Genomic DNA, 23,657 nt, shown 5'->3' with positions numbered 1-23,657 from the left:
GTGACTCCATGATAAAGAAGTCATAACCACTTCATGACTGAGTGTTGTTGTTTTTTAGACGTGACTCCATGATAAAGAAGTCATAACCACTTCATGACTGAGTGTTTTTTTTTTTTAGACGTGACTCCATGATAAAGAAGTCATAACCACTTCATGACTGAGTGTTGTTGTTTTTCAGACGTGACTCCATGATAAAGAAGTCCTAACCACTTCTTGACTGAGTGTTGTTGTTTTTCAGACGTGACTCCATGATAAAGAAGTCCTAACCACTTCATGACTGAGTGTTGTTGTTTTTCAGACGTGACTCCATGATAAAGAAGTCCTAACCACTTCATGACTGAGTGTTGTTGTTTTTCAGACGTGACTCCATGATAAAGAAGTCCTAACCACTTCATGACTGAGTGTTGTTGTTTTTCAGACGTGACTCCATGATAAAGAAGTCATAACCACTTCATGACTGAGTGTTGTTGTTTTTCAGACGTGACTCCATGATAAAGAAGTCATAACCACTTCATGACTGAGTGTTGTTGTTTTTCAGACGTGACTCCATGATAAAGAAGTCATAACCACTTCATGACTGAGTGTTGTTGTTTTTTAGACGTGACTCCATGATAAAGAAGTCCTAACCACTTCATGACTGAGTGTTGTTGTTTTTCAGACGTGACTCCATGATAAAGAAGTCATAACCACTTCATGACTGAGTGTTGTTGTTTTTCAGACGTGACTCCATGATAAAGAAGTCCTAACCACTTCTTGACAAAGTGTTGTTGTTTTTCAGACGTGACTCCATGATAAAGAAGTCCTAACCACTTCATGACTGAGTGTTGTTGTTTTTTAGACGTGACTCCATGATAAAGCAGCTGATAACATCGTACGAGGTGTACGAGGACCTGCTGGCCAAGTCAGGCCAGGGACAGGAGTACTACAAGAAACTGGAGGAGAACGTCAGCCGTCTGCTCCAGCGATGTCGCAGCGTCTGCAAGGTGCAGAATGAGGAGAGAGAGCAGATCAAAGCCAGGTTCGCGCCTAAAGGTCAGTGTCTTGCTTATAATCAATTAAGGTTCAAGCACGCTGTCCTGGGCACACACCTCGCCTATCCGGGACAGTGGGTCAGTGTTTAGTTGTTAGTGGTTAATGAGACAGAGCAGATCATATCCAGGTTTGCTCCTAAATGTCAGTGTCTTGCTTATAATTAATTACGGTTCAAGCATGCTGTCCTGGGCACACACCTCGGCTATCCGGGACAGTGGGTCAGTGTTTAGTTGTTAGTGGTTAATGAGAGAGAGCAGATCAAAGACAGGTTTGCTACTAAAGGTCAGTGTCATGTTTAGATTCAATTAAGGTTCAAGCATGCTGTCCTGGGCACACACCTCGCCTATCCGGGTCAGTGTTTAGTTGTTAGTGGTTAATGAGACAGAGCAGATCAAAGACAGGTTTGCTACTAAAGGTCAGTGTCATGTTTATATTCAATTAAGGTTCAAGCATGCTGCCCTGGGCACACACCTTGCCTATCCGGGACAGTGGGTCAGTGTTTAGTTGTTAGTGGTTAATGAGACAGAGCATATCATATCCAGGTTTGCTCCTAAATGTCAATGTCTTGCTGATAATTAATTACGGTTCAAGCATGCTGTCCTGGGCACACACCTCGGCTATCCGGGACAGTGGGTCAGTGTTTAGTTGTTAGTGGTTAATGAGAGAGAGCAGATCAAAGACAGGTTTGCTACTAAAGGTCAGTGTCATGTTTATATTCAATTAAGGTTCAAGCATGCTGTCCTGGGCACACACCTCGCCTATCCAGGACAGTGGGTCAGTGTTTAGTTGTTAGTGGTTAATGAGACAGAGCAGATCATATCCAGGTTTGCTCCTAAATGTCAATGTCTTGCTTATAATTAATTACGGTTCAAGCATGCTGTCCTGGGCACACACCTCGGCTATCCGGGTCAGTGTTTAGTTGTTAGTGGTTAATGAGAGAGAGCAGATCAAAGACAGGTTTGCTACTAAAGGTCAGTGTCATGTTTATATTCAATTACGGTTCAAGCATGCTGTCCTGGGCACACATCTCGACTATCTGGGACAGTGGGTTAGTGTTTAGATACAGCAGCTGTAGTTTTCTTCCATTAGATCAAGGCCAGGTTTGCCCCGAAAAGTCAGTTTAGTGTTTATATTCAATTAAGGTTAAGTATGCGAGAGAGAGAGACAGAGACAGAGAGAGAGAGAGAGAGCTGTTTCATTTCAAAAACATCTTATTAAGCTAAGTTATAATTTAAAAGAGTAATGCTATACATGAAGGCATTCAAACCAATAGTATTTAGTTTGCATTACAAACTGTTATTGAGGAGGGAGGGGTCTTAATCATATGATACATATCATGTTCAAAGTACGTCTATATAATAAAAATTAATTACATTCAGTTTGGGAATTCTGTAGTCCAAAATTGGGAATCAAAAATGACATAGCCTTTGAGGAATGGTTGGGAATGGTGCCAATTATTGAAGTCTGGAAACATAGCTGATAAAAACCTTGTCTATTGGAAATTATCTTTCAGTTCCACCACCATCTCGCCCTACTGCACCTAAACCTTCTGGTGGACCAAAGACAGAAGATGCATCACAACCAACTCTACCAGCATTTGATGGCCCAAAACTCAAAGATTATCTCCCTTTTATGAAGCCAGCGACGTTTGGGCCTAAAAGGGGAAGTGCACAAGTATTACCAGAACCTGATCTATTACCACACAGCTCCATGTCCTCAGGTTTTCCTGGAGAACACAATCCAGCAGAGTTACCTCCGCCTGGTCTGCCTCCATCTGGACATGCACACCAGGACATAGATCAGAATTTGCCCCCTGAATTAGCTGCACAGTTAGCGAAGCTTCCTCAGGGTTTCTTTAAGAAAATGGGAGGTGAACCCTCTCTTCCAGATGTCCAGCAGCCATCATCTTTACCACCTTCTCTTCCTTCACACCAAGGAGAGTTCCCTGCGGACTTGCCTCCTGAGGTAGCGGCACAGTTAGCCAAACTGCCGCCTGGATTCTTTAGCAAAATGAAAAATGAACGACAGAACCCTGGTGCGCAGCCATCTTCTCTACCCGACAAACTTTCAGAACATGTATCTCAAAGATATTATACTCCTGGACAGATTCCTCCAGGACAGAATCCTGCAGGACAAATTCCACCGGCACAAATTCCACCAGGACAGTTTCATTCAGGACAGATTCCTGCAGGACAAATTCCACCAGGACAATTTCATTCAGGACAGATTCCCCCAGGCCAAATTCCTCCAGAACAAATGAATCAAATTTCAGGTCAGATACCTGATGTTGCTGCTATGTCGCTGGAAGGTAACAGAGGCAATGTACAACCTTGTCCCGCTTCACATACTGATCCTTCAGTTTCTCATCAGAATCCGCAGAAGACTTTTAGATCGGACAATACCAACACAGTGTCCTCTGTGGTCACTCCAGTGCTGTCCAGTGTTCATACTGATCAGAGTTCACATCAGCACAGCTTCACCGGGGCAACCGACCAGACTTACAATCAGCAGCAGATGATGCCACAACAGTATCAGCAGCAGCAGCAACAGCCACAACAGCAGTTCTCACAAGCAGTTGTTTCTCAGGCCTTGGCGTACCCGACTCCCTCCTCTGGTGTTGGTGGTCCAATTCAGCAAAGGCCGGCCGGAGTGACCAGCTTTCAGAACACTGCCGAGGCAGGAGGGTATAGTCAGACTCAACAGGCTGGGATGGCTGGTCTGCAGAATGTTTCACAGCCAGGACCTTACGAACAACAGTCCGGTCAGTCACAGCAGTATTCTACAGGTGCAGGTCATAATCAGGACATTCCTGTTGGTCCTTGTGGTGGAAGTGTAACCGATACTGGTGCTGGATATTATAACAAACAAGCGGTTCCGGCTCAGTATGGGTATCCGCAGCAGACAGTTCCATTTTCGCAGTATTCCAATATGCCGACGCCTTACCAGCAACAGCAGCCTTTTCAACAGACACAGGCTAGCACTGGACAGCCAAACCAATATCCGGCAGTATCCCAGAGTAACACAATACCACCATCAGTTACTCAGCCCTCCCAGCCTCAGACACAGAATTATTACGTACAGAATACCAAAGACATGCAGCAGCGTTACCAGCAACCTCCAGCTGGTAATCAGCAGTTTACTGGTTGTCCTCAAGGGACGGTGCAACAGGTTCAACCTCAAGCTCAGGTTCCTCAGGTGAGCCAGAATCAGGCGTTTAGTCAGCAGAGTGTAGCCAGTACACCTTCATCACAGTACGTAAGTGGAGGACAGTATAGTCTACAGTCTACACAGACTGGGTATCCTAATGTACAGCAACAGATGTACAATCAAAATTGTAGTCGCATTCCAAGTCAGCAGGTCTACCAGGTGAGCAAAGGGTTTGGGCAGATGCAGATTCAATCTGGACCTCAACCTCAACCTCAAACTCAACCTCATCCTCAGCCAGGTGGAATAAAGACACAAGTACCAATGAATCAAAATGTGCAGATGCCTTACAGTCAAGGTCATGGCTCTCTGTGGCAAGGTCCAGTGGCGGCCCCTCAAGCATCAACAGGCCCAGTTCAGAGTCCGCAGATGTATAATTCTGTGAGTCAAGGACAAGCTATGTCCTCGAGTAATTACCAGCAACAATACAATCCCAGTCAGCAGTTCACAGGAAACGTGGTTCCAGAATATCAAAAGACAGTAGCCCAACCAGGCACATCGACTTCCAGTGGTTACTACCAACAGCCTCCAAATCAGACATTTGAGACCAAACCTGGTGGGGTGGCGGCTTCAGGACAGGTCCTGCCACAAAGTCGGATACCTTCGTCACAGTACCAACAGCAGACACCAAACCAAGGATTCCTTGCTTCACAGAATGTAGGTCCTGTCACAGGTCAGGGCCAGGGTCAGGGTCAGTACAGCCAGCCACCTCATGTGATGACTCCACAAGGACAGACACTACCCATGAAGGTACAGCCTGCAGGTCAAGCTCCGGTGTCGTACCAGCAAGTCCTACAACCAACACAAGTCATATCCCGTCAGTCTGCTACACCTCCAGCTCCTTTTGCCTCCCAATTCTCTCAACAGATTGCAGGAGGACTGCAACCACAGCAGACAGTGGGAGGAATACCGCCACAGCAGACAGTGGGAGGAATACCACCACAGCAGACAGTGGGAGGAATACCGCCACAGCAGACAGTGGGAGGAATACCGCCACAGCAGACAGTGGGAGGAATACCGCCACAGCAGACAGTGGGAGGAATACAGCCACAGCAGCAGACTCCGGGAGGACTGCAGCAGCAGCAACAACCACCTCAGCAGACATTTGGAGGACTGCGACCACAACCTCAGCAGACTGTGGGACAACTGCAACCTCAGCAATATGTTGGAGGACCACAACAGCAGCAGCAGCAACAACAGGCTGTCTTGCCACAAAAGACTCTAACTCCGGACTCATTTCAACCAACGCTGCCACCAAAGTCTCAACCGTCTGGAGCCTTCAGTCTGTCGAGGCAGGGCTCGTCACTGGATGAACTTCTCTCATCCAGTCCGGACAACACAAATGAGTCCTCCATCCCTGCTCCACAGATTGCCCCTAAGGTGCTCACGGCCCAGGAGATCCAGCAGCAGAAAGAGGAGGCGAGGAAGAACAAGGAATTCTTTGAGAGCCCCAAGGACCCCTATCCATCGGGGACACTGCTCAACCAGTTTGTTACGGCAGTCGAGGCATTCGGGAAGACAGTCGATGAGCTTGGAGTTACCAATGTCTTTGGGCAGACGAAGCTTGACCTTTTGTGGAAGGTGAGGTGGTTGTTTTTTTAAATCAGTTTTAATTTTTTTTTTTTTTTTCTCATATATTTCCTTAAACTTGCTACAGGTTTTAGGTTGTAATAGTTATTACACTTCTGTTTCATTACATCGTGTATTTGTTATTTTTATGTAGTTATGTAGTTCAGTTTGATGTCAACAAAGGTTAGCAACTAGCATTTTACTCATTTGATTGCATGCGTTTACATTTATGTTCGTTACTCACAGACTATAAGTCCTTAAGATCATTGTAATTTGGTTTATAGTTGTTTAAGTGCATGTTTAAAGAAACATTAAAATATATTAAATTAAATTTTGTATTTAATTGTTTAAAGAAGTGTTTAAAATTGTTTTAAAGAACTAAATTAATTGTAAAGTTACATTTTTTGTATGAAAATAAATAAATTATGTAGTATAAATAATGTAATATATATATTTTTTATTTTAACATCCATTGAAACGAACACCAAATATGTTCATAGTAGGCAAGAAATTTAATTCTGCAGAATTCTTCTTGTAGGAACTTGTTGATAGCCAGGAACACTACAGCAAGAAACATTCCATAGCCATAGCGAGGTGTTACCCCATGAAGAACAGAGATCCTGACATCATGCCATGTAAGTTGGCCTTTATTGAAGATTCCTCGACTATTACTTTGGTAATGAGCAGGGACATAGCCCAGTGGTAAAATGCTCCCTTGATGTGCAGTCAGTCTGGGATCGATCCACGTCATTGGGCACATTGGGCTATTTCATGCTCCAGCCAGTGCACCACGACTGGTATATCAAAGACCGTGGTATGTGCTAGCCTGTCTATGCAGTGTTTCTGCCAGAAAGAAATTTTTGAGTATGGCGCTATGGAATTGAATGTAATCACAGTCAACAGAAGGTATGGGGGACCTCCCCCAGAAAGAAAATGGGTTACGTTCAAATCTTAAAATCTTAAAATCTTTAAAAAAGCAAATCTGCAAAAATATTTTGGAATGGCGCCATACCCGTTTTACACTCAGGCAGAAACTCTGCTATGGGATGGTGCATATTAAAAGATCTCTTGTTACTACTGGAAAAATGTAGCGGGTTTCCTCTCTAAGACTATGTGTCGAAATTACCAAATGTTTGACATCCAATAGCTGATGATTAATAAATCAATGTGCTCTAGTGGTGTCAAAACAAAACTTTGGTAATTGTCAGCTAGGATTGATCGGTGGGCCAGTTGGACTCAGATCGATCACTATTTTTGGGACCATTAGACTATGGTATGTGCTATCCTGTCTGTGGGATAGTGCATATAAAAGATCTCTTGCTGCTAATGGGAAACTTGTATCCCATGCTGTGGCAGTAGTGGGTAGTTATGACAGTCATGACCTCTCAAAAGGCGTATTCCACAATGTGAAGATACGATAAATATCACATGGGTATCTCTTCCATTGCGGTGTAATACAGTTGTGCCCCGTTTGACGTTGTGTTTGTTGTTTCAGATGATGAGACAAGACTGATGTTTGGACAGTGTGTTTGTTGTTTCAGATGATGAGACGAGAGTGGTGTTTGACAGTGTGTGTGTTGTTTCAGATGATGAGACGAGAGTGATGTTTGACAGTGTGTTTGTTGTTTCAGATGATGACACGAGAGTGATGTTTGACAGTGTGTTTGTTGTTTCAGATGATGAGACGAGACTGATGTTTGACAGTGTGTTTGTTGTTTCAGATGATGAGACGAGAGTGATGTTTGACAGTGTGTTTGTTGTTTCAGATGATGAGACCAGAGTGATGTTTGACAGTGTGTTTGTTGTTTCAGATGATGAGACCAGAGTGATGTTTGACAGTGTGTTTGTTGTTTCAGATGATGAGACCAGAGTGATGTTTGACAGTGTGTTTGTTGTTTCAGATGATGAGACGAGAGTGATGTTTGACAGTGTGTTTGTTGTTTCAGATGATGAGACGAGAGTGACGTTTGACAGTGTGTTTGTTGTTTCAGATGATGAGACCAGAGTGACGTTTGACAGTGTGTTTGTTGTTTCAGATGATGAGACCAGAGTGACGTTTGACAGTGTGTTTGTTGTTTCAGATGATGAGACCAGAGTGACGTTTGACAGTGTGTTTGTTGTTTCAGATGATGAGACCAGAGTGACGTTTGACAGTGTGTTTGTTGTTTCAGATGATGAGACCAGAGTGACGTTTGACAGTGTGTTTGTTGTTTCAGATGATGAGACCAGAGTGACGTTTGACAGTGTGTTTGTTGTTTCAGATGATGAGACCAGAGTGACGTTTGACAGTGTGTTTGTTGTTTCAGATGATGAGACCAGAGTGACGTTTGACAGTGTGTTTGTTGTTTCAGATGATGAGACCAGAGTGACGTTTGACAGTGTGTTTGTTGTTTCAGATGATGAGACCAGAGTGACGTTTGACAGTGTGTTTGTTGTTTCAGATGATGAGACCAGAGTGATGTTTGACACTGTGTTTGTTGTTTCAGATGATGAGACCAGAGTGATGTTTGACAGTGTGTTTGTTGTTTCAGATGATGAGACCAGAGTGACGTTTGACAGTGTGTTTGTTGTTTCAGATGATGAGACCAGAGTGACGTTTGACAGTGTGTTTGTTGACAGTGTGTTTGTTGTTTCAGATGATGAGACGAGAGTGATGCTGAAGACACTGAAGGACGACTACATCAACGCGAGCTGGATCAACGTAAGTCAGTTCACTTCTCTCCACCAGAGATCAACAGGTGCTCTACCATTTACATAAGAAGGAAATGTTTTATTTAACGAGGCACTCCTCAACACATTTTATTTACGGTTATATGGCGTCGGACATATGGTTAAGGATTACACAGATATTGAGGGAGGAAACCGGCTGTCGCAACTTTATGGGCTACTTGTTTCGATTAGCAGCAAGGTATCTTTTATATGCACCATCCCACAGACAGAATAACACATACCATGGCCTTTGATATATACTCTTCAAAAGAAGAAACGCAAAACCACATTGTCGTAACATTTGGAGAATTGATTTAATTATTGAATGGTGAGTCCGATAATTACCAATTGTTGCAGGATTGTTCACAATTCACTCTAGTCCATTGTGAGTAAGTGATAGGACACACCACCAAGGTCAAGGTCATCTGGAGTCAATACCGGGTGTGGCCTCCGCGTGTGTTGATAACTGCCTGGCACCGCCTGCCCATTGAAGCAACCAGAGTACGGATGACGTCCCGGGGGATGGTGGCCCACTCGGCCTGCAAGGCTGCTGCCAGCTCGGGCAGGGTCTGGGGCTGTGGTTGTCGCTGTCGGAGGCGTCGGTCCAACTCGTCCCATAGATGCTCAATTGGGTTCAAATCCGGTGATGTCGATGGCCAAGGAAGGACATTAATGTTGTTGTTCTGTAGGAAAGCCGTTGTGAGACGTGCTGTGTGAGGCCTGGCGTTGTCATGTTGGAACACTGCGTTGGCGTTGGCCATAACTGGAACGATGTGTGGCTGGAGTATCTGGTCAATGTAGCCCTGTGCATTCAGGTTGCCCTGCACGTGGACCAGGTCAGTTCTGCCAGTGTGTGAGATGGCTGCCCACACCATGACACTACCCCCGCCGAATCTGTCCACTTCCTGCACGCAGTTTGCCGCATAACGTTCACCACGACGCCTATACACACGACATCTTCCATCATGACGTCGGAGCAGAAATCGGGACTCGTCACTGAACCACACCTATCTCCGTCGCAGTTGAGGCCATTGTCGATGAATCTGGCACCACTGCAGTCGGAGTCGACGGTGTTGTGGTGTTAAGATGACACCTCGAACTGGACGTCTGGCACGAATTCCTACCTCACGTAGGCGGTTCCGTACGGTCTGGTCGGATATCCTGCGCAAACCTGGTATTGCTGCGGCTGTGGAGGTGGCAATAGTCAATCGTTCCCGAAGGTGGCGTACCCGGATGTAGCGGTCCTGCCCGGGGGTAGTGACCCGTGGTCGACCAGATCTAGGGAGGTCACGTGTTGATCCATGTTGCTGGTAACGGTCCCACAGTCTGGAGATGGTGCTTGGGGACACATGGAATGCCCTGGCAACGGCCGTTCTGGATTCGCCTGCGTCTAGTCGGCCGATGGCATTGTTTCTCTGCGGTTCACTGAGACGTGGCATGTCCTGGATTGTCAACTGTCGGCCAGATACAGAGGCCAGGCAAGCGAACACCCTGCACTTTTATACTGTCGGTGTTCATGTTGCACGTGCAGACAACACACGTGCAGTGGTGACATGGTTTGCACGTGGCTGCGTTTTTGCGAATATTCACATTTTGGAACTTTATTGTACAGTAGCTGCGTTTTATCGAATGTAACCGTGGGAATGTGTTTGGGACATGCAATGACCTTATATTCACAAAGCATGAACCAGTAGGAAACATAAAATCGGAGTTATAACCCATTTGTACCCTTTTGCGTTTCTTTTTTTGAAGAGTATACATATACCAGTCGTGGTACACTGGCTGGAACGAGAAATAGCCCAATGGGCCCACCGACGGGGATCAATCCCAGACTGACATGGAATCGAGTGAGCATTTTACCACTGGGCTGCATTGCCCCCCCCCCCCCCCCCATTTACATAGACTATATCAGAATATAATCCAGAGTTACTTCCCTTGTATAAGCTGTACATCTAAATTCTAATCATGAATCTGCATACAAAGAGTGGGCTCACCTTTATTGACGGCAGTTGCCGTTGTAGAGAGATATAAATTGACATACGTAGAGATCATTACCGATCGCACTTTGAACATGCACTTTTAATCGTTAAAAGGAGTGAGATGTAGCCTAGTGGTAATGTGCTTGCTTGATGTTTGGTCGGTCTGGGATCGATCCCCATCGGTGGGCCCATTGGGTTATTACCCATTCTAGCGAGTGCACCACAACTGGTATATCAAAGGCCGTGGTATGCAATTGCAAATTTTGAAAGTAGTTGGCGAATTTTATTTTAATTTGGTGAAATAATTTTATGTAATAATTGTCATTTTTCAGAAAATAACTCGATTTCTGCAATTTTTGAAGTTTAATAGACAATTTGGCAAAATGTTTTTCTCGCCCAGAGCTAACCCTGGTATGTGCTACCCTGTCTGTGAGATGGTGCATATAAAAAATCATTTGCTACTAAAGGGACAATGTAGCAGGTTCCTTTCTAATTACCATACAATGTATGTCCAATTGCTGATAATTAATAAATCAATGTGCTTTAGTGATGTCATTAAAAACAAAACAAACTTTTTAATTGTTAAAAAGGCTACATCAGCAGGAAAAATGTATTAACAATGGCTAGAAAATCAGAAATGTCTTTTTTAAATGTATGTTATTAAGCCTTTTTTTTATTTTGTCGTGTTTCTATTTTTTATTACAGGATTTGGCCCCATCCTGTCCCAAGTTCATTGCCACCCAGTATCCCATTCCCGTCACAGTGAACGATTTCTGGGTCATGGTTTACGAACAAGGTGTTGAGGTCATAGTCATGATTACTAGCGAATATGAAACGGGGAAGGTAAGTCCATAGAGGATTTAAAGAACTAAATTATTATCAATCTGATTCAGATTACCTCTACTGGTCTACTGATATGTAGGGTTACTTTGATTTAATGACAAATAGCGACGTCATATTAATTTTATTATTATTATTATTATTATTTTTAATGATACCACTAGAGATCATTGATTTTTATATTAATTATGACACATACTTTGGAGGCTTTCACCCCTCTTGAAGAGTATTCCATAAAGAAGCGAAATGGCAGAAAACTGCATGTATTTTGCCCTATACTATTTCAGCGAAGTTGACACTGGCAACATCGTTACAGTCTCGTATGTGGAATCTGTGTCACTGTAATGGTTTTTTCACAACTTGTGTCTAAACAAAATTTGGGGGAAATGTATCGGCAATTAAAGGTAGGAGAGTAATTTATTGTAGTTGTTAACAATTTGGTTCGGACTTTAATTTGTCACAACTTGTGTTAGATAAATTGTTAATTGCATATTGTAGTCTGAAATGGAAATGAAACGGAATTTACAAAAACATGAAACGGAAAATAGCTTGTTTTAAAACGGAAAACCACTCTGTCATACTTGTTCTATTCTTGGGCCAACAATTTCACCAACTATATGCATTACAAGTGGACTACATTGCACACTTCTGTGGTAACAGACTCCGGCCCATAGAGCCCCCCCCCCCCCCCCCCCCCCCCCCCGCCGCATGCCCCCATTACTGAGTGTCTGTAGCTCTTGATAAACCCCCAACTCCTACTCTGTCAGTTCCAAAGCCTACTAGTACTTCATTTTGCAACCGCTGCTTACAGGCATTTGTGGCCAGCTGTCCAGTATTTATGTCCATTATTCTCAATAAGGGTGGTTTTTTGACGGGATTTAAAAAAAAAAAAAAAAAACTACGATTCATATCCCAATATTTGGTGATTTTCGTTGTTGGTAAAATTATCAAATTTATTATCAAATTAGCTGTCACAATCAGCTATTGAACCCTGAAAACGACTTTGACGTGCCGCCATTGTTGTCAACTGAAAATACTTGCCGAAAACCTGTTTTTCAACTCAAAATTCCAAGGCATTTTACAGTGAAAAATCTAAATTTAAAGACACAGGAAGCTGAGTTGATTTTTGTTTCCTGTTAATAAATCGATTCCGGTGAGTGTCGTGTGCAAAACGGCAGGAAATATGAATTGGGGAATGCACTGTATACAGTGTATAGAATGTCGACTGGCGTAAGTGTCAGGTGAGATATCTCGCCTGCAGTAGTCAGAAGGTTAACGATTCAATTAGATTCATTGTTGTATAATGTGTAATTAAAACTGTTTTTTCACTTCAGAAATATCCGTGCTATTGGCCGACGGAGAAGGGCAAGTCTGTGGAACATGGTCCGTTGATTCTCACTCTACAGAGCGTCAAGTTCAAAGAACTGTGGACGGAACGCATCATTTACTTGAAACACTCAGAGGTACTTATCGTTTTGACATGTCGTTACCCTTCTATCTGTAAATGTTTCCATTTCTGGAGGATATCTTTCTTGTCAGTTTGTATACACAATGTGGGATCATCAAGCCTGGCATGCAAGGAAAGGACAACATGGGATGGTGGTGTGTCATGTACCATAATTAGGTCACCATGACCTACTTTTCACGCATTACAGCGCATTAAAGGAAATCTTTGTTGGGGCCAGTTATCAGTTAATATAGGATCATTATACTATGCATGCAAATACAACTTGAGATGGTGGTGTGTTGCATACCATAACTAGGTCACCATGACCTACTTTTGACAAGCATATCATGTATCTTACCAGTACCCTTATTTATATGTAATTATACCATGTTACACTTTAATAAGCATTGGTTGGTTGGGTGGTTGGTTGGTTCGTTAGATGCTTGGTTGGATGATTGGTTCGATGGTTGGTTGGTTGATTGGTATATTGGTTGGTTGAGTAAAAAATTACACAGGCAGTTGAGATAATTATGTTTCTTGTGATGATGACAGCCGAATGCTGTAGAAACTTTGGGTACAAATTGTGACGAAGTCAGTGAAGCATTTAACGTTTTCAAATTGATGATCGATGTTGTTTACCACTTAATTTTTGCATTTACCATAGTTTGACACCCAGTAGCCGATGTATTTTTCCTACTGAGGTGTCGTTAAACATTCATTCATTCATTCATTCATTCTAATTTGGGATTTTCTTTTGTATTAAAGTGAAATTAATCTTCTTTTATTTATGATTTCAGACAAAGCAGGCGAGAACGGTGGTTTACTTGCAGTACAAGAACTGGCCTGTCAGGTATTGCACAAACAACTGTACTGTTCATCAACACTTCATCTATACAGTACACAACCCAACAATAATATCAACCATCCACACTACTGTTCATCAACACTTCATCTATACAGTACACAACCCAACAATAATATCTACCATCCACACTACTGTTATCAACCCTTCAGACTACACAACCCAACAATAAAATTAACCATCCCTACTGTACTGTTCATCTGTACAGTATGCAACCCAACAGTAATATCAACCATCCACACTGCACTGTGCATCAACACCTCGTCTGTACAGTACACCACCCAACAGTAATATCAACCATCTACACAACTGTTCATCAACACTTCATCAATACAGTACACAACCCAACAATAATATCAACCACCCACACAACTGTTCAGCAATACTTCTTCAATACAGTACACAACCCAACAATAATATCAACTATCCACACAACTGTTAATCAACACTTGATCTATACAGTACACAACCCAACAATAACATCAACCATCCACACTACTGTTCATCAACACTTCATCAATACAATACAAATCCAACATTAATATCAACCATCCACACTACTGTTCATCAACACTTAATCAATACAGTACACAACCCAACATTAATATCAACCATCCACACTACTGTTCATCAACACTTCATCAATACAGTACAAATCCAACATTAATATCAACAATCCACACTACTGTTCATCAACACTTCATCAATACAGTACACAACAACATCAACCATTCACACTGTACTGTTCATCAACTGTTCATCTATACAGTACACAACCCAACAATAATATCAACCATCCATTCTGTACTGTTAAACATCAACATTTCATCTATACAGTACAAACCCAACAATAACATTAACCATGGACCCATGGTGTTTTTTAAATGTTAACTAGTAGTCAAGTACGGCACAAACAACTGAACTGTTCATTAACTCTTTATCTATACAGTACACAACCCAACAGTAAAATCAACCATCCATACATAGGTGGTTTCTTTCATTAAAATTATTAACTGTTTTATAGAATTTTTTGTATTCCCAAGAATGAGTTAAAAATGTCATTATTACTTTTACTTTCACATAAACATTTATTTGAAATGTAATATTTTTCAGTATTGTATTTTTCAGAAAAATAGTAGTTTCTAATCCCTAATTCCCTGTACAAGTACACATAGAATTGCAAAATCTCAACCTCGCTATTACAGACTTTCAGCTGTCATTGATTTTTATGATAAATATAGCAATGCTACAAACTAGTTATTGATCTTTTCATCTTGTATCTGTTCTTGTATTTAGTGGTTTTCCTGAGAACCCCAGTCACATGATCAAGTTTATTACGGAGACGCACAACTTCTACAAACAACAACGGAGTCTGATGAAACCTGTAATGGTGCATTGTGGGTATGTAGACACGAAACCGTAACATTTCGATAAGCAAGGATGGAATGTGCTGGGCTTTAGCTCTTACTAATGTGGGCACAACAGGGTTTTTGGTCTGTTCTTAGCAAATCAAGGTCTTTTGTAGAACAGTAATGTTATTATTAACAGCTGTTGAAGGGTTGTAAAATTCAGAAACACTTTTGCAAGTTATTTTAATGGACTCAGGGGTGGGACATAGCCCAGTGGTAAAACACTCGCAGTCGGTCTAGGATTAATGAACGTCGGTGGGCCCATTGCACTATATTTCATTCCAGCCATAGCACCATGACTGGTATATCAAGGGCCATGGTATGGGATAATGCATATAAAAGGTTCCTTGCTGCTAATGGGAAAATTCCCCCTCCCGCTACCGACCCTGGTCGGGCTGCTGGTGCTCTCTTGACAGAAAGGGCAGTCCCTCCTCCCATCCACCCCGACCCTTCTCCTGTCCTGGACACAGGAACCGGCATTGGCTGACACCTGCACCCATGACAGCCGTGCGCTACAACAGCTTGTTCTGAACGTGCAAATTAAACCCTAATGGATGTGTGCTAGTAGTGTCGTTAAAACAAAACAAAGTTTAACTTCAGTGGCAGTCATGAGTCGTTAAGTATGGGTATTGTCTATAAAACTTGAGCTTCCACATCACCCAGTCAATACCAGCTGAGCACAATTTCCGTGCGTATATCAAATTAAAATTCAAGCACACTGTCATGGTCACAATCCTTAGCTGTCTGAACTCTTATTATTCAAATGAATTTTTTTTTTGTAACCCACCCCCAATAACTCATTACCCCCCCCCCCCAAAAAGCCACAAAACAAATGTCTATTAAAGTTGTATACCTATTTTCAGGAGTGGAGTTGGCCGCAGTGGCATGTTTCATCTCTTGTATACAGGGTTTTTTTTGTTTGTTTTTTTAAGCCAACTCCCTCCATAATTCGTTACCAAAAAGAAAAAAGGACTATAAAAGTTGTAAACTTATTTTCAGGAGTGGTGTTGGCCGCAGTGGCGCGTTTCTTCTCGTGTATACAGGTATGCAGGAGATGCTTCATGGTAGTGGACTGATCGACGTCCACGTGATGGCTCAGCGCCTGTTACAGAAACGCAAGAGTATGATCCAGAGTCCAGAACAGCTCAAGTTCTGTTACGAGACCCTCCTCATGTTTGCCGAAGATTTCCTCACAAAACGTAGGTTCACGATCTACAGTAGAGATTTAGTGGTGTTCCTCACGAAATGTAGGTTCACGATCTACAGTAGAGATTTAGTGGTGTTCCTCAAAAAGTAGGTTCACGATCTACAGTAGAGATTTAGTGGTGTTCCTCACGAAACAGTTCACGATCTGCAGTAGAGATTTAGTGGTGTTCCTCACGAAAAGTAGGTTCACAATATGCAGTAGAGATTTAATGGTGTTCCTCACAAAACGTAGGTTCAAGATCTACAGTAGAGATTTAATGGTGTTCCTCACAAAACAGGTTCATAATCTACAGTAGAGATTTAATGGTGTTCCTCAAAACGGTCCACGATCTACAGTACAGATTTAGTAGTATTCCTCACAAAACATAGGTTCACGATCTACAGTAGAGATTTAATGGTGTTCCTCACAAAATGTAGGTTCACGATCTACAGTAGAGATTTAGTAGTATTACTCACAAAACAGGTTCACGATCTGCAGTAGAGATTTAATGGTGTTCCTCACGAAACTTAGGTTCACGATCTACAGTAGAGATTTAATGGTGTTCCTCACGAAACGTATGTTCACGATCTACAGTAGAGATAATAGTGGTGGTCCTCACAAATCATAGGTTCGCAATCTACAGTAGAGATTTAGTGGTGTTCACAAAACGTAATTTACGATCTACAGTAGAGATTTAGTGGTGTTCCTCATAAAATGTAGGTTCACGATCTACAGTAGAGATAATAGTGGTGTCCACAAAATTTATGTTCACGATCTACAGTAGAGATAATAGTGGTGTTCCTCACAAATCATAGGTTCCGATCTACAGTAGAGATTTAGTGGTGTTCACAAAACGTAGGTTTACAATCTACAGTAGAGATTTAGTGGTGTTCACAAAACATAGGTTTACAATCTACAGTAGAGATTTAGTGGTGTTCCTCACAAAACATAGGCCCACGATCTACAGTAGAGATTTAGTGCTGTTCCTCACAAAACATAGGTTCACGATCTACAGTAGAGATATAGCGGTGTTCCTCACAAAACAGGTTCACGATCTACAGTAGAGATTTAGTGGTGTTCACAAAACGTATGTTCACGATCTACAGTAGAGATGATAGTGGTGTCCACAAAACATATGTTCACGATCTACAGTAGAGATAATAGTGGTGTTCCTCAAAACATAGGTTCAAGATCTACAGTAGAGATTTAGTGGTGTTCACAAAACGTATGTTCACGATCTACAGTAGAGATAATAGTGGTGTTCCTCAAAACATAGGTTCAAGATCTACAGTACAGATTTAGTGGTGTGCCTCTCAAAACATAGGTTCACGATCTACAGTAGAAATTTAGTGGTGTTCACAAAACGTATGTTCACGATCTACAGTAGAGATAATAGTGGTGTCCACAAAACATATGTTCACGATCTACAGTAGAGATAATAGTGGTGTCCACAAAACATATGTTCACGATCTACAGTAGAGATAATAGTGGTGTCCACAAAACATGTTCACGATCTACAGTAGAGATAATAGTGGTGTCCACAAAACATATGTTCACGATCTACAGTAGAGATAATAGTGGTGTCCACAAAACATGTTCACGATCTACAGTAGAGATAATAGTGGTGTCCACAAAACATGTTCACGATCTACAGTAGAGATGATACTGGTGTTCCTCAAAACATAGGTTCAAGATCTACAGTAGAGATAATAGTGGTGTCCACAAAACATAGGTTCAAGATCTACAGTACAGATTTAGTGGTGTGCCTCTCAAAACATAGGTTCATGATCTACAGTAGAGATTTAGTGGTGTTCACAAAACGTATGTTTATGATCTACAGTAGAGATGATAGTGGTGTTCCTCAAAACATAGGTTCAAGATCTACAGTAGAGATTTAGTAGTATTACTCACAAAACAGGTTCACGATCTGCAGTAGAGATTTAATGGTGTTCCTCACGAAACGTAGGTTCACGATCTACAGTAGAGATTTAATGGTGTTCCTCACGAAACGTATGTTCACGATCTACAGTAGAGATAATAGTGGTGGTCCTCACAAATCATAGGTTCGCAATCTACAGTAGAGATTTAGTGGTGTTCACAAAACGTAATTTACGATCTACAGTATAGATTTAGTGGTGTTCCTCATAAAATGTAGGTTCACGATCTACAGTAGAGATAATAGTGGTGTCCACAAAATTTATGTTCACGATCTACAGTAGAGATAATAGTGGTGTTCCTCACAAATCATAGGTTCCGATCTACAGTAGAGATTTAGTGGTGTTCACAAAACGTAGGTTTACAATCTACAGAAGAGATTTAGTGGTGTTCCTCACAAAACATAGGCCCACGATCTACAGTAGAGATTTAGTGCTGTTCCTCACAAAACATAGGTTCACGATCTACAGTAGAGATATAGCGGTGTTCCTCACAAAACAGGTTCACGATCTACAGGATAGATATAGTGGTGTTACTCTCAAAACATTGGTTCACGATCTACAGTAGAGATTTAGTGGTGTCCACAAAACATATGTTCACGATCTACAGTAGAGATTTAGTGGTGTTCACAAAACGTATGTTTACGATCTACAGTAGAGATAATAGTGGTGTTCCTCAAAACATAGGTTCAAGATCTACAGTACAGATTTAGTGGTGTGCCTCTCAAAACATACGTTCACGATCTACAGTAGAAATTTAGTGGTGTTCACAAAACGTATGTTCACGATCTACAGTAGAGATAATAGTGGTGTCCACAAAACATGTTCACGATCTACAGTAGAGATGATAGTGGTGTTCCTCAAAACATAGGTTCAAGATCTACAGTAGAGATAATAGTGGTGTCCACAAAACATAGGTTCAAGATCTACAGTACAGATTTAGTGGTGTGCCTCTCAAAACATAGGTTCATGATCTACAGTAGAGATTTAGTGGTGTTCACAAAACGTATGTTTACGATCTACAGTAGAGATAATAGTGGTGTCCACAAAACATATGTTCACGATCTACAGTAGAGATGATAGTGGTGTTCCTCAAAACATAGGTTCAAGATCTACAGTACAGATTTAGTGGTGTGCCTCTCAAAACATAGGTTCACGATCTACAGTAGAGATTTAGTGGTGTTCACAAAACGTATGTTCACGATCTACAGTAGAGATGATAGTGGTGTTCCTCAAAACAGGTTCAAGATCTACAGTAGAGATTTAATCGTGTTCCTCATGAAACGTAGGTTCACGATCTACAGTAGAGATTTAATGATGTTCCTCACAAAACGTGGGTTCACGATCTACAGTAGAGATAATAGTGGTGTCCACAAAACGTATGTTCACGATCTACAGTAGAGATTTAGTGCTGTTCCTCACAAAACATAGGTTCACGATCTACAGTAGAGATAATAGTGGTGTCCACAAAACGTATGTTCACGATCTACAGTAGAGATGATAGTGGTGTTCCTCAAAACAGGTTCAAGATCTACAGTAGAGATTTAATCGTGTTCCTCATGAAACGTAGGTTCACGATCTACAGTAGAGATTTAATGATGTTCCTCACAAAACGTAGGTTCACGATCTACAGTAGAAATAATAGTGGTGTCCACAAAACGTATGTTCACGATCTGCAGTAGAGATTTAGTGCTGTTCCTCACAAAACAGGTTCACGATCTACAGTAGAGATAATAGTGGTGTCCACAAAACGTATGTTCATGATCTACAGTAGAGATAATAGTGGTGTTCCTCATAAAACGTAGGTTTACGATCTACAGTAGAGATGATAGTGGTGTCCACAAAACGATCTACAGTAGAGATAATAGTGGTGTTCCTCACAACATAGGTTCAATATCTACAGTACAGATTTAGTGGTGTTCCTCACAAAATGTAGGTTCACGATCTACAGTAGAGATTTAGTGGTGTTCCTAACAAAATATAGGTTCACGATCTACAGTAGAGATTTAGTGGTGTTCCTCACAAAATGTAGGTTCACAATCTACAGTAGAGATTTAGTGGTGTTCCTAACAAAATATAGGTTCACGATCTACAGTAGAGATTTAGTGGTGTTCCTCACAAAATGTAGGTTCACGGTCTACAGTAGAGATTTAGTAGTATTCGTCACAAAACATAGGTTCACGATTACAGTAGAGATTTAGTGGTGTTCACAAAACAGGTTCACGATCTACAGTAAAGATTTAGTGGTGTTCACAAAATGTAGTTTCACAATCTACAGTATAGATTTAGTGGTGCTTTCATCAATTCATGGTTGATTATATTCTAATGGAAAGGGGTGTGGGATGTAGCCAGGTAGTGAACGCTCACTACATGATCGGTCGGTCTGGGATCGATCCTCTTCGGTGGACACATTGGGCTATTTCTCGCTCAAGCCAATGCATCACGACTGATATATCAAAGGCCATGGTATGTGCTATCCTGTCTGTGGGATGATGCATATACAGGATCCCTTGCTACTAATGAAAAAAATATAGTGGGCTCCCCCTCTAAGACTATTATGTAAAAATTACCATATATTTGACACCCAATGACCAATGATTAATAAATCAATCTGCTCTAGTGGTGTTGTTAAACAAAACAAACAAACAAAAAATCTAATTGAAAGAAATTAGAAAACCTGTAAAATATTGACTGCCATCAGACCCGGGGTGGGATTTAGCTCAGTCGGTTGAGCGCTCGCCTGAGGTGCTTGCAATCACAGCATCGAACCACCTCAGTGGATCCATTCAACTGGGCTTTTTCTCTCGTTCCAACCAGCACCACAACTGGTCAAAGGCACTTGCTTGAGGTGTTGGTTCAAACCTCCTCGGTGGATCTACATGTTTTTTTCTCCCATGCCGTCTGATGTCCCATGTTTCATGTATCAAAGTACGTGGTATGTGCTGTTCTGTCTGTGGGATAGGGTATATTTTTTAAAATGCCATTCTACATGTACTAATGGTAAAATGTAGTGGGTTTCCTCTCTTAGACTATATATCAGAATTACCAAATGTTTGATATCTAATAGCTAATAATTAATTAATCGATGTGGTTTAATGGTATCAATAAACAACACAAACTATAACTGAAGACTAGATATATCAGAATTATTAAATGTTTTACATCCAATAGCCAATGATAGATTAATCAATGTGATTTAGTGATGTCACTAAACAACAAACTTTCTTTTAAAAAACAATTCTCCCACCTTTTTCGATATTTTCTTTTCTACTTCCAGAAAACAACACTTCATTTTTGCATTTACAACAAAGGTACCATAGTTTGACACCCAATAGCCGATGCTGGGGTGTCATTATACATACATCTGTTCTGCTCTGGTTCTGGTTCTGGTCTATTCTATTCTATTCTATTCTATTCTATTCCAGAAAACGTCTTAGTAAAGAACCCGCACTGTGTGGATAAGAAGACGAAAAAAACTAAATCTCCTGAACACACATCGACTGTTCCCCCGGCAGATGACATAATCCTCGGCTTCGTCAACCTGCAGACGATTCAGAACAATGTGCGCAGGTTTGGAGAGAAGCATCCCGCCGAACCGGGCACACACGACCTACAGGGACAGACCGCTCTCGAAACGGGTCATCCTGCACACAAGGAAGACAACTCCCTTTCTGGTCTCCCCGATTTGATCCAGCAGCCTACGAAAACGGAGAACACTGGGACGAATGTGGCAGTCGGTACTGTGCACGATGCGGTGATGACATCGCACGACGACTTGGTGTCCGGAACGAGCAGTCCTCACGTCAGAAGCCGATCGGGGTCCAGTTCGTCGGTGCTGAGCGAGAGTTCGATGAGCGGGTCGGTGTCGTCGAAGAGCTCACCCCAGCACAAGGTCAAGGTCGACGGTAAAGGGATGCCGTCATCGCTGGTCGACCTTCAGAACCCGAACACTTTCACGCTGGGGCCGGGCCTCCCCGACAAAAAGAGAATAACGAAATCGAGTTTCGGACGTTCCAACAACAAGGGATTGAAAGAAAGTGTGAATGTTCCGGACGACCCCCTGAGCAGCCTTGACCCCCTCTGGTCAATAGAGAAAGAGACAAAGTGAAAAGTTTTATTTAAATATTTAAGAATTGTGAAGTGAACATGCTGTTAATATATTGAAGACGATTACATGTATATTATACTGAGAAGTTAAAGGAGGGGTTTCACAGCAGTTGACCTACTGAAGCCAGTGACACATGGATGCCTCACTTGAAATGTTCCCTGTACAGAGTTCAGACGGGTCAAGGATATACTGGAAAGTCGTGCAATTTGCAAATGTTACTTTCTAGGCCTGGAAAAATCATGCTGTTTGCAAATGCTATTTTTTAGACATGGAAAGTCATGCAGTTTGCAAATGTTATTTTCCTGGAATTGAAAGTCATGCAATTTGCAAATGTTATTTTTTAGGCCTGGAAAGTCATGCAGTTTGCAAATGCTATTTTTTAGGGATGGAAAGTCATGCAGTTTGCAAATGTTATTTTTGTGGAATTGAAAGTCATGCAATTTTTTAATGTTATTTTCTATCGTGGAAAAGTACATTTTAGAAGAAAAAAAATTAAGTAAATATATTTTCGGGCAATTTTTTGTTGGGTTGGTAGGTCACTGCATGTAGGTCACTTGCTGTGAAGTCCTGCCTTTACAATTACTTGCACTTTTTAAAGTTCAATTGATTAAACAAAATTAGAATGTGTTTTTTATCATTCCAGAAGTCTGTAAGAGTTTGATGTTTTACCTGTCGGTTCAATTGATGCTTTATATAAAGTGGTGAAGAGCGTACTTAACCCATTACAGATCTAAGATCGATCCCTGTCAATGGCCCATTAATTGAGCTATTTCTCATTCCAGCCAGTACCCACAGACAGGATAGCACATACCGTGACCTTTGATATACCAGTCTTGGTGCACTGGCTGGAATGAGAAATAACCCAAAGGGCCCACCGATGGAGATCGATCCCAAACCAACTGCGCATCAAGCGAGAGCTCTACCACTGGGCTACGTCCTGCCCTTGATGTAACAAAGGCCACAGTATGTGCTATTTTGTCTGTGGGATGGTATATATCAAAGAGCCCTTGCTGCTAATTGAAAAGAGTAGCTTGACAGCAGTGGGTTTCCTATCTCACTGTCTGTGTGGTTCTTAACTATATGTTTGATTCCATATAACTATCAATTAAAATTAGTTCAGTTGAGTGCATTGTTAAATAAAATATTTCTTCTTTCATGGAGTGTGGGACGTAACCTAGTGATAATGTGCTTGCCTGATGCGTGGTCGGTCTGGGATCAATCCCAATCTGTAGGCCCAATTCTGTGTCTCTCGAGCCAGTGCACCATGACTGGTATATCAAAGTCTGTGGTATGTGCTATCATGTCTATGGGATAATGCATATAAAAGATCCCTTGAAATTAATGGCATTCCTCTCTAGACTATACGTCAAAATTACCA

The 23,657-nt window shown here is 41.7% G+C and overlaps 1 protein-coding gene across 3 annotated transcripts in view; it reads left to right on the top strand.

The window, feature by feature from the left end:
- Positions 1-23,125, top strand: part of LOC121387513 (tyrosine-protein phosphatase non-receptor type 23-like) — a 62,411-nt gene extending 39,286 nt beyond the window's left edge. For 2 of the 3 annotated variants that reach the window (XM_041518653.1, XM_041518654.1), the window contains 10 exons: positions 839-1,032; positions 2,546-5,817; positions 6,344-6,440; positions 8,442-8,506; positions 11,199-11,336; positions 12,668-12,796; positions 13,578-13,630; positions 14,939-15,043; positions 16,051-16,250; positions 21,597-23,125. In XM_041518653.1, coding sequence (XP_041374587.1) covers positions 839-1,032; positions 2,546-5,817; positions 6,344-6,440; positions 8,442-8,506; positions 11,199-11,336; positions 12,668-12,796; positions 13,578-13,630; positions 14,939-15,043; positions 16,051-16,250; positions 21,597-22,279 — 4,936 coding nt within the window. In that variant the 3' untranslated portion in view covers positions 22,280-23,125. Of the gene's footprint in view, positions 1-838; positions 1,033-2,545; positions 5,818-6,343; positions 6,441-8,441; positions 8,507-11,198; positions 11,337-11,620; positions 11,715-12,667; positions 12,797-13,577; positions 13,631-14,938; positions 15,044-16,050; positions 16,251-21,596 lie in introns of those variants that run through there. The other variant, XM_041518655.1, reaches the window with a different exon arrangement.
- The last annotated feature ends 532 nt before the right edge of the window (positions 23,126-23,657 follow it).

The sequence above is a fragment of the Gigantopelta aegis genome, chromosome 13 (assembly GCF_016097555.1).
Source record: "Gigantopelta aegis isolate Gae_Host chromosome 13, Gae_host_genome, whole genome shotgun sequence".
NCBI classification, from domain to species: Eukaryota; Metazoa; Mollusca; class Gastropoda; order Neomphalida; family Peltospiridae; genus Gigantopelta; species Gigantopelta aegis.
Note: the sequence above shows the minus strand (reverse complement) of the source record. Positions and strands in the feature narration are given on the sequence as shown.